This window comes from Octodon degus, unplaced genomic scaffold (genome assembly GCF_000260255.1).
Source record: "Octodon degus isolate 3935 unplaced genomic scaffold, OctDeg1.0 scaffold00055, whole genome shotgun sequence".
Lineage (NCBI taxonomy): Eukaryota > Metazoa > Chordata > Mammalia > Rodentia > Octodontidae > Octodon > Octodon degus.
Window position 1 is genome coordinate 5336096 of NW_004524631.1, and position 12337 is coordinate 5348432.

Sequence of the window (12337 nt, forward strand, 5' to 3'; positions counted from 1 at the left end):
TTTCCACTAGACGCATTAAACAACGCCTTTGGCCCCCGAGTTTGAATGATATAATATACATTTTCTCAGTGCTACTTACATGCTACATGATGCTTGTTACCAAAATTACCACACTAGTTAGATTTAATCACTACTCTCCCATGTATTAAGCACAGCAGTCACTAGAGTAGAGGGCAGTGGGAGCAGAGTGGAGATTGACTTGAATCTTCTCATTTGAGCTGGGATAGGCTTGAGGAACTCTGAACTGAGGTATAAAAGATGAGTTAAGGCAAGCAAAGGCAAAGAGTAGAAAAGAGGATGGGCAGAATCACCAAGAGTTTTATGGTATAATGTATATAGGAAAGTACTGTAAGCTAAATGTTGCTGTTAGAAGTGGCAAGGGATAAGCAGGGTTTGATTTAAAAATCAAGTTAGAGAAATTGGCAAGGACCAGGTAAGGGAAGGCTCTTAAGCCACCTTAAGGAGCTTCAGGCTTACCCTGGTATTAATGGGGAGCTATTGAGGGCTGAAAGCAGAAAAGCAACAAGGTCAGATTTGTGTTTGTAAGACTTCAGTTTGCATCTGTGGGGAATGGATGTGAGGGAAATAGGACTGAAGATGGAGAAAAGACAGCAAGAAGACTCTTGTGAGGTAATAAAGGAAGAAGAGCTCATGACAGTCACCAAAAGGACAGAAAATATTTGGGACGTCCTTAGGAGTTAGAACAAGAAGGGTCTGGAGTGAATGTGAGGGATAAATGAGAAAAAAGAAGCCCAGAATGGCCACGGAATTTCTAGCAGGTACATAGGTGGCTTGCAGTGCCAGTCATGGTGATCAGCGGTGCAGCAGGGAGGTGATGACCTCAGTGGCCACCCAGGTAGAAATATCTAGCAGGAAGCTGGGTGAATCAGTCACAGAGCAAAGAGATTAACTATGTTTATTTAGGATTATTCTGTAAATGGGTAATGATTATAATAAAGGTCATAGATAAGAGCATGCCAGAAGGTTATGTGGAGTGATGCAGAATTGTAGCAATGTATCATGTTTAAGAAGAGCCCATAAAGAAAATAGGCAGAGTAAAGAGGGGTAGAAGAAAAAAAAATGGAGAAAGCTTATGTACTACAAAAACCAGAGGAACAAGGAGGACAGAGGGGAGTGATCAACAATGACAGACATAAGGCCTCCTCTTCTGTGATGTAAAAATGTTCTACATTCCTTAAAACATGCATTGTGGCCTGGGCTTTGCCTTTTTAAAGAAAATGTATAGAGCGGTGATTTGGAACATGTAGAAATCTGTGGGTAACAATCAAAACTTACCTTGTATCAGACAAAATGGTAACAGCAATATGAATGGTATGAGCAGGTATATAAAGCACAGAGAATAAATACATACAGAAGATTTATAACAGACCAATCCTACATAAGAAGACTTTAGGCTATCTAAGAGTAAATGCTCACCACCGTAAGAGCAAATCAACTGAGAAAAAAATACATATTATTACCATTTGTTCAAGGTAAGGAATATTACCAATAGAAATAAGATAAAGTAAAACTCAAAACAGCCCCAAAATTGCTCACCATAAAAATATAAAACGATAAAGTAGTTCTAGCTCATAAAATTCAAAATATAAAAACTGACCCATGGGAAATAGTTCCAATAAAAATACAGTGATAACAAAAGCCTCTGAAAGAGAATATGGACAAAAAGATTATTGTATCAAATCTTTGCTATAAAATTCTGGGGAAGAGACTCATGGTGATTGTTTTAGTGAAAAAAAAGTTGTGAAAATGGAAAAATAGGGGGAAAGAGTTTAATTGAAATATGTGGAAAATGAATTGAGGGATTATCTTTCTGGAATTAATTCTAAAATAATTTTTCATACTAATTAAACCATAAGTACATATTTCTGATTAAAATGTTTATGTTGATTCAAAACATCAGGATAAAAAGGGAAGCCAAAAAATCCTTACCCTATGGTCGTGATAGGACTATCTGTGGTAATGGAGAACCAAACTATACAGTGTCAACCTGGCAGAGGCCACCAGATCAACCTGGGCACCTGCAGTGGTAAAGAATGGCTCACTGACAGAGGAGAACAGAGTCCTTGCCTAGAAGGCTCTTGTCACTTATGTCATTTATTGATTTATTGCCTTTACTCCATTTTTTCTCAAATGAGCATTTAAGACAATTAAAGAGAGGAAAGACACAAATAAAATTAAATTTCAAATAAATGGATAAAGAAATCATAATTTTGAGATCCATTGTGATTTTTCCAGTCTATCAGTAGGCCAGAAATAATGCCAACAATCTCTTCCCCTGTTTCTGACACACTATTAATACCTCATTTCTTAGACTGAAATATTAAAAATAAACATATTTGTTAAAATTTCTTCCCAAACACATCAGTTCTAGCCAATTTAGATTAATTATCTCAATCCACAGCTCAGCTTAGTCTTTTCGAAGCAAATATTCCATTATACATCTACTTACCTGGACTCACCCTGTTATCTTTTTTATCCTATTTCAGATGAAAATTCTTAAAATATGTCTGCTCTGCCCCAGAAATGACATAAATCTGATGTATTTCTTGCTTCTTGGAGCAAATATTTCATCAGGCTTTTGGACTTGGATGGGACCCAAGAGGCCACAGATATTTTTCAAATATTTAAGAAACAAAAATAAAGAATAACAAAAACTGCAGTTAATACACCTCAGATAAGCTTTGACATCTTGTTTGTTTGTTTGTTTGGTTTGGTTTGTTTGTTTTTAAAGGCAAAGTACTATACATTTTGTTCTCTGTTTTATCATTCAGGTAGGGAGACCACAGGTTTGATTCCAGCCTAGACAATGTAGAGAGATCCTGTCTCCAAGTAAAAATACTTTTAAAAAGGGCTGGGGATGGAGTTCAGTGCTCCCTGGATTCAGTCTCTAGTACTGGGATGGGGATGAACAGGTAGCACAGCATAGCATTGAAAACTAAAATCCTAAAAATTACAACCTCATCACCTGGCTGGTTCTCACTTTCCCATCTTCCTAAATCTGAGAAGTCCTGTGTTGTACACATTGAGCATTTCACAGATTGCTGATGATCCAGGAAGTTTATGTGGACAGTCAGGTCTCAAGGAACCCTAGTACAATGCTCTGTGTTACAGGATGCATAGGAAACTTAGTCTGCATTCTTGGGAAGTGTATCCACATACTATCACTTTTTCCTGTTGTATCTTCAGCACAGTGAGGGAGGGGAACCTGAAAGTAAATACACCACAGTATGGGATTAATACTGAGGTTTTTAAAAATGCTGAATACTATTTTGAATTGCACCCTCTAGTTCATAGATTCCCCCAGTGAACCAGAATGTTCTTACTTGATGTTTCCTCTTTATGAATAGCACAAACTCCATTATCTAATGATCACTCTTCGTACGCCTGCTATGTGCCAAATTCTGTACTGGGTAAAGTACAAAATGATGAGTAAATAGATACAAAATCCAGCCTCACAAAGATGTTCTAATGAGAGAGAAGGAAAACATGAAGAGAAAAAATGTAAAGAATGACTGTTGTGGTGAAAAAGAAGGATGAATAGGACAGAAGGAGGCAGTGGAATAAGATATAAATGGTTAATAAGAGAAAGCTTCTTAGAGAAAGCATCATTCAAGATGAAACCATATGAAAGAGGAGGCCAGACAAGAGCCAGGGTGGGAAGAGATTTCTTGGCAGTAGAAACAGTAGCTGTAATGCAGTCAGGTGGCTGCCGGTCCAAAGAGGTGGTGGGAGTAGAGATGCTAGGGAGCCTGGTAGACTCTGAAGCGCACTGTAGTCTTTTCCATGGAGAGAAACAAGCTCAATTCACTCCAGCTGCAGAGAGGAGAATAGGTCAAGAGGAGATGTTGCAGGAATAAAACCCTAGTTTAGGCGTCAGTGAACTAAAATTAATATGGAATATACTTCAGTCACTGAAATGTACACTTAAAATAACTAAAATGATAAATTTTGTATTATGTCTACTCCACTACACAAAAAAATAATTAATATGGACATAAAATGGAATTTGCTAAATATGTCTTGCCATTAATATTATGTCTTCTCATCTCAGACCAACAGGAGCTCCAGGGAGCAATGAGCAGTACAATATTGGAATGGTTGGAACGCATGGGCTGGAGACCTCTCATGCAGATACTTTTAGCAGCAGTATTTCAAGGGAAGGAACCTTGATGATTAGAGAGGTAAGTTTATATTACAACTGTGTAGCACAAGTGCTTTTCTTAAGTGGTTTTTATATTAAGGCTTTTACAGAGAATGCTTACGGCATGTATTTTAAGCATTGGGAATGAGGGGAAAACCTGTGCTTCTAAATGGTTGAGTGATTTTAATTGTCTGGTGCCTTCTTTCCTTTTTCTTTCTAAGATTTTGCAGTCTGACTTAATTATATTAGTCTAAATTCTTTAGTAAGAACTATGCAAATCAGAATATAAAATTTGAGCCTGAGGATATAAAGCTGTCAAACCCAGATGTTTCCTATAACAGGAAAATAGAAATGAATGGTCTTTCTGGGTAGCATCAGGGGGTTTGTTAGCTTCCCCTCACCCCACAGTTTTATCCGTGAGGATCCCCATCTGGAAAACGGTCAGTAGTTCTAAGAAATGTTGATACCATCTTATCTCATGACATTGATATTTAAAAGGAATAAACATGCATATCTACTTTAAAATGCAACTTAGTACTTTGGGTGATTTTTCTTCAACTCTGAGAAATATCATTTCTTTTGCTGAGAGGCACGTGTGCCCTTTCATCTGCCCTTCCAGCGTAGAATAGCTTTCCACTCATCTGTGCCAACCAGCAGCGTCCTGACAAACTGAAGTCTGTCTTCTTCATTTCATGATCACCATGCAAGTTTGAGAGTAGATCTTCAGTTAGAAGACAAATAATGGGCAGTTACCCTTGGCCAAATGTTATCTGACCTCTCCCTACACGTTTTTTTTTTTTTGTTTGTTTGTTTTTTATGTTTTTTTATGAGCAGAATATATTTATTGAGGGAAAGAAAGCTCCGTCCAAGAGAAGAACAAGAGGGGGGCCCCCAAACAGGTGGTCACCCTCCCTACATGTTTTATCATAAATAATAGTATAAAATATTGTAAGTAATAACATAAGACTTACAACATGGTTCAGAATATTAAATGAGTGAATTAAGAAATGTAGAGTTCAGTAAATTTTACTTATTTTATTTCATTACCCATAAATTGAATTCTCCTTTACTTCTTATCACAACCCACTGTTCCCTCTAAAACATAAACATGTATCATCTATCAATCTGCTGTTCAGCCAAGAAACAGTGGGAAGCCCTAATGGCAGATTTGCTTTGCAGAAAGGCATAGGGTGTCTCACTTTGTAAGGAAGGAAGGAACTGTAGTTTGGAGATGAATATGGTCTTTGAAGTAATAACTGACCGTGGGACTATAACTAGAATACTAGTTCACAAAATTACATGCTAGAATTTCATTTTATGGCCTTCTCAGATCTTTCAAGTAGGCTTTAAAGAATCCTTTCACGTATGCCTGGAATGAGAAATGGACTTGGCTGCTGAAGTTGACGTTGTGTAGTGCTGGAATATAAATCTCCCACATGGTGAATGATACTTCATCATGGAATTATACAGGTTTTCTAGCTCTAGAGCTTGCCACTCAGGAAAATATGCAGTAGCATGTTCAAGACCGAATTACTCTTTAATGCTAAATAAAAGAACTCCAATGTCTAAGGTGGTTTTAAAGTTACCTGAGTCTTTATGATAGTCAGTACCTCCAAGGAGACATTTGTTGCCAGCCACATCAGAATGATTTCATATTATTTAAAGCACTCTTAAGATTATAGAACCACAATCATTCACTTTGAAAAATCACATTCGCAATTGTTTTGTATGAGTATTGTCTCATATATTTGTCCTCTAAATTTCCTAATTATACCTTTCTGAATTGTGAGCTTTTAAAATAGCAAACTATATTAGTCCAGGTTTTCCAGAGAAATAGAATATTTCTATATGGAGAGAGTCTAAGTGTGGGGGACAGTGAGAGGGAGGAACAGAGAGAGACAGAGAGATAAGAGGTGGCTCATATGATTATGGAGCCTGAAGAGTCCAGTCATCTGTCCTCTGCACGCTGGAGATCCAGGGAAGCTGGTAGTCTGAATTCCAGCTGGTTAAGTGAAGATGAGGGGAAAAGTTCCAACTCAAGCAGTAAAGCAAAAGCACTGGAGGAGACAATTCTTTCTTCCTCTACTTTTTTCTACTTAGGCCTTCAGTAAATTGGTTGATGCCCACCTAACATGAGGATCATAATTTATTGAGTCCCTCCACTGAAGACATTGACCTCATCCCCAGGAGCACTCTTCCAAGCACAACTAGAAGTAATGTTTAATCTGGACACCTATGGCTCAGTTGGGTTGACCCATAAATTAAATATCACTTAAGACTTTGAGTTAAAAATTAAAAGTGCATACAGTAATACCTCAGTTCATGAACACTTCTGTTTGCAAAAGCTCAGTTCAAAAACAGAAGTATTCAGCAGAATTTTGCTTCCTTTCCCAAATTCCACATTGGGTGATAAACACACTGTGGCTATTGTTATGGTTTTGTTTAGATGTTTTGTTTAGATGTTCTCCCAAAGCCTCATGGGGTTGTAGGTGGGGCTTTTTTAGAAGTGGCTGGATCCAGAGTATGTGACACTGGAACTAATTCAGGATGCAGTGCTAGACCCAAGAGCAGTAAGATTAAGGATGAGTGCTAAGTGGCCTGGGTACAATATAAGACATAAAAAGTGCTATGACTGTCTCTTGCTTGCTTTGCTACCTTTTGCCCACCATGAACTGTAGGGCTGGCTTAGCCTTCTCTTTCTCCTGGAGGTTCCTACTGAGATTCAGTGGGCCTCTCTATACAGTACCTTCCTGGAATCACCTGATAGCTCTCCAGTGTTTATCTTCTTCAATGTGCTAAACTCTAGTTCATCATCATGAAGCCTCACTTGTTTTTGTTTACAAATAATAAGAAAACCCACCTATAACAACTTAAGGTGAAAAAAAGGTATCAGTAGGTGGGTACCAGAAATAGGGAGTGTTCAGAGGTGTTTTGTGGAAGGAACCTATAGTGAGAAAGTGAGTTGGGTCCCTGTGAAGAACTAGAGCTAGAAACTAGGAAGTGACAGGAGCATAAACAGCCTGTCATGTGTATACCATTGTCTACCTGTTCTTATCCTCATCTCTGCTTTCCTCCACATTCCTCCTCTGCTCTTTCCCCACAGACCAGCTTTCTCACTCTGCATATTTGTGCTCTCACATCTCCCTTCATTACAATATACTCACTCTATCCTAGTTCAGCAGCTGTCAAACATTAAACAGGGTTGATGTTAAATTATATTGGGAATCTGGTCCCATGTGGGTCAGATATCCACTGTAGGTCTAATCAGCTGTGGCCAAAAGTTGAACTCTCTAGTACAACAATGCAACCCAGCACATCTTTCTTTGTTAACCAATGTATGTGCACCAGGTTTGGGATTGAGGCAAAAGGCTACTGACACAAAAGAGATGGAAAAGATTGGCAATAACAAGATGTTCTGTATACTCTAGGAAATTTCTAGGAAATGTTATAAAGCTTTTCAGTTTTTGAATAGAAACTGCAAGAAAAAAAACTTTGCCAGGTGTGTGTGTGGTGGGGGGACTGGGGACAATAAAATAAATTAAGGTTGAACTTCCTAAATGTCATTTAGAAGATTAAATGGTCAACTCTGAGGAACAGCACCAGTACAAGCTCTAGATGAGCACTGTGGCACAATGAATCCAGAGGAAGCCCCACTCTGGGACAGTCTGTAGTTCAGGATCAATGCTGGCAAGCAACAGAAGACACGAGGCTTTCCACTTATTTCACAGCTCCCCTGCATAGCATCAATTTCCCCTTTGGAAGCCTCCGAGTCTGTTTGGTCTCCCAACAACAGTAACAAAGTGTGCCTACTTTTACTTTATGACAGCAGCACGTTCAGAACTGTAACTGTAAGGCCAAAACAGGCTCTGGAAGGAAGAAGCCAGATCAGGGCGATGGGCAAAAAGAAAAGCATGAGCCCTTGCCCATAGCAGTCACAGAAAGAGTAGCGAGCATACTTGCCTCCCTCTTGGTTCTTCCACTTTTGACAGAAAAAAATCACATTTAACAGGCACTCCAAAGTGTTGGGTTAATGACTAAAAAAAGAGAAGGTGGAAAGGGAAATAATTACTTCATCAGATCTTCTCTAAGAGCCCTTGGTGAGCTAGTTAAATAGTTGCAAGACTATATACAGCAAAGGGAACAATCAGCAGTGAAGAGAAAACCTACAATAGGAAAAAAATGTATCTGCAAACTACATATATGACAAGGAATAGATATTCAGATTATATGAGGTGTGATTGACAAATATGAATATTTAAATTTTTAAAAATTATTATAGTAAAAGACACATCATCATTAAACCCCCCCTCAAAATATTCCCCACATTTCTGACACACTTATTTCATCTTGCCATTTTCCTGAAACAACTCTAGAAGTCCTCTTCCATAAGTGCTTAGTTGCCCTGCCATGGCTGCCTCAATGTCCTGAATTGATTTGAATTGATTCAAAATATTTAGCTTCCTTGTCATTTTGCACTTTGGGAAAAGCCAGCAGTCACAGAGCACCAGATCTGGTAAATAAGGTGTAGGAGAACATACTGTAATGTTTGTATAAGCCTGTTTTTCCATTGCATGGTGCTCAAAACATTCACTATATTTAAGTTTTTATTAGTACATGTTTGCAGTACATAATGATTACATTCATTGTATGAAGTTGGTACATGCATGCTGTATTTTTAATCACACCGAAAGAAAGAAAAGAAAAGAAACAACTTGATATGGAGGAATTTGGGAGCATTATTTTTTTTTTTTTTTTTTTTTTTTTTTTTTCCTTTTTTCCTTTTTTGTGGCTGGCTCAGCCCACCCTGGTGGTAGAGCTGGGCCACCATGTGGTGTCACAGATCAAACTGCAGTTCCTGCACTTGGCTAAGGTTCCCTAAGCAGGCACTTTAGTCCACTGAGCTATCTCACCAGCCCAAGGTTATGTGTCTTTTACTGAAATAATTTTTAAAATTTAGAGATACCAACTAGAAAATCTTACTTTTAGTTTTCAAAGGTATGTTTGCTAAGTATAAAATTCAAAGAGAACAGATCTTTTATTTCAGTCCTTCAATTAATCTAGTTTCTTACACCCTTGGTCCTTTTTTTTCTTTCTAATGTGGAATAAGATGCGATTTAATTTTGTTCTTCCATGGCTAATATTTTTATGTATATGCTTTAATGATTTTTTTCTTTACAATAAGTTTTAGACAATTTTATTTTTGTGCATCCTAGTATGATTTTATTTAAATGTCTTTGCAAAAGGTTCATTTTTTCTTGGAAATGTGGTATTATAAGTTGAACTAAATTCAAAAATTTTAAATCTTTTTAAAAAATGCTTGAAACTATTGTTTGAAGCAAGGTACAATTCCCCTATGATGAATGCTATCACTATGTATATATAAAATGTACCCATAAAAAAATTCAAGGAAAAAAATTTAGAGATACCATATTTTTTCGTCAATCCTTCTATAAGGAACTCAAAAAAAAAACCACTCAATAGCAAGAAACAACTCAATTTAAAATATACAGTAGATCTAAAAAGATGTCATACAGATGAACAACAGGTATCTGGAAAGATGCTTGGCATCACTAATAATCATGGGAGAGCAAATCTCACTATAATGAGATAGCACCCCACCTGAGTAAGAATGTCTTTTGTCAAAGAGAGTACAGATACATGCTAATGAAGATGTGAAGAAAATGGGGCCCTTACAGACTGTTAGCAGAAATGTAGCCATATGAGAAAACAGTTCAGAGGTTCTTCAGAAAGTTAAAAAATACCAATTCTAGTACTGGGTATGTATCCAAAAGAAATCACTAGAGACATCTGCACTCCTATGTTTATAGCAGCACTATTCACAATAGCCAAGCAGCAACCTAAGTATTGGGGACCTCTACCCCAAACATGACTCCAGCTGTTCATCATGCAAGTGTTTAAGTAGTCATCTACTAAATATTAGAAAAGCTTTTTTCTTTTCTTAGGTAAAATAGAAATTTGAACACTGCCCTCTCATGCCTCATGGGGTCAGTTTGGAGTTCCTTACACCCATTCTGTGTGAGGAACAATGTTGCTCTGTGACCTTTTCTTCACTTTGTAATGGTCTCCATGTGTTATGCCCCTCAGACAGCCGGGGAGAAGAAGCGATCTGGCCATAGTGACAGCAATGGCTTCGCTGGTCATATCAATCTCCCTGACCTGGTGCAGCAGAGCCATTCCCCAGCTGGGACCCCAACCGAAGGCCTGGGACGTGTTTCCACCCATACCCAGGAGATGGACTCCGGGACTGAAGTAGGTACTGGGCTACAGCTAGGACTATGCTGTTCTCCGTGGGGTTCTGAAACTTTTCCATCTTCCAGGAATGAGGTTTTGGCCACACTCCCTTAATCATGTTTGGTTGGTTTACATTACACAGCTGCACATGCTGGAACAGCTGACAGATGCAGAGCAGAGCAAACTTCACATAACACCAGCACCAGTATGTGTTTTCGTGGATGACAATGCTGAGGCTCAGTGAGGTTAAGTGACCTGTCCAAGGAACACAGGTAGCTTGTAAGTGAGCCTTCTATGTCACTAGCCAGCACTGAGACCTTTCATGTTACAAGCCAGTGTTAGGCTTTCACGCCTAACAGTTGAGATTCATACTTACATTAATTTAGTAAAGTTGTCTGTTAAATAGAGTGGTACCTCAGTTTACAAACTTAAATATTTTAGAATTTAGGGGAAGAGGGCTGTGTTTGTGTTTACCTGGGGAAGATGGCCATGGGCATGTTTGTAACCCAATGCAGAGGGTGTGAACTGAAGCAAAATTGTATCCACTGCTTGTTTGAGAACCAAACTGTTTACACACAGAAGTGTTCATGAATTCAGGCATTACTATAAAATGAATTTGAAATGATTTTTTATGAAAAATGAAAATTAATAATTTATGTTGTCAAATTCCTAAACTCCAAAGTGCACGAGTAAGGAAAAAGGTGTTATAGTTCTTGTATTCATACAGTCCCAGGAAAAATCTTGAAGGAGCATAATCTGTTGATGCTCACAGGTTGCATGCACCAGGTGGATGAGTTTACCAGGCATAGTCATGTTTCATGAGCAGCCTTTTGTATCACAAATAGGTTCTGTATGTGTTTATAAACATATCTATTGGCTTGAGCATTGTCCACACAGTGAATTTTTATTTTAGATTCTAACATTTATAAAGCTGATGAGTTTTTCATACCTCAAGTAAAAAAAACATAGAAAATTTAAAAAAATAGAAAATACTGAGAAGGACAACTTACTACTGTAGCTTCATATATTATAGGCAGGCATTTTCTGCCCAAACACCTCTGCCAGTACCAAGAGCACCCTGGCTCTAAATGGGAGTATTGGTTCCTGTCTGCCTCCTTCTTAGATTTCTAAGGGCCAAAGGAGAGAATGTGTGTAAAAATGTTTCTATCTGGGAATAGGAATCCTACTCTGAGGAAGACACAATTATTTTTATTTCAGATGATGTAAGGGAAATCTTAAATCAGCAGGATCCTTATAGTTTTCCTCCCTATATGTGTAGTGATATTAAGATGTTGGCATTTTTTAATAGAAACCTAAAACCAAAATTAAAAACTTTCACTTACTAACACTCCCCCACAAAGAGACTTATGTTGGTTACAGGTATGTTTGTGATGTTCCAATGATGAATATAATAAAAATGAAATGACCGACAAGAGGGAAAACTAGTTATTGTAGCTCTTTGGTGAAATAAAACATAGAATTCAAATACTATGACATGAAGCCCTGATACTTAGTTTAATGTTCCTTAATCTACTTCTAAATTCATGACTTCATGGTGCTATCCAAGCCCTTGAGCCTAAATTATTAAATAAGCCCTTAACATACATTAACCTCAAACCTAATCTCTTAATGAATTCCTCAAGTATGTAAATATAGTATATTCATCATTTTAAATCATCATGGAAATGAAAAATTGATTCCTAAATGAAATCATCCCTAAATTAAAGATTTTAAAGGTATTAATACCAACACCAGTCCACATACACCAAGTCAGAGTAGAAAGGCCCAAAAGTCACCCTTCCAGGAGGGGACCTCTTGAGTTGACTGTGTTCATGATGAACTTCTGTGTAGTCATGCTCACTAAGTAGATTCCCAATTGTGTCACATTTTTTTAAAACAATTTAATTAATGTAAGATTGCTTT

At 37.7% G+C, this 12337-nt stretch overlaps 1 protein-coding gene across 8 annotated transcripts in view; it reads left to right on the forward strand.

Annotated features, from left to right (window-relative positions):
* Tnik (TRAF2 and NCK interacting kinase) overlaps positions 1 to 12337 on the forward strand; it is a 410638-nt gene that overhangs the window by 378719 nt on the left and 19582 nt on the right. For all 8 annotated transcript variants that reach the window (XM_004633447.2, XM_023717821.1, XM_023717822.1 and 5 more), the window contains 2 exons: positions 4073 to 4202; positions 10268 to 10432. In XM_004633447.2, coding sequence (XP_004633504.1) covers positions 4073 to 4202; positions 10268 to 10432 — 295 coding nt within the window. The remainder of the gene's footprint in view (positions 1 to 4072; positions 4203 to 10267; positions 10433 to 12337) is intronic.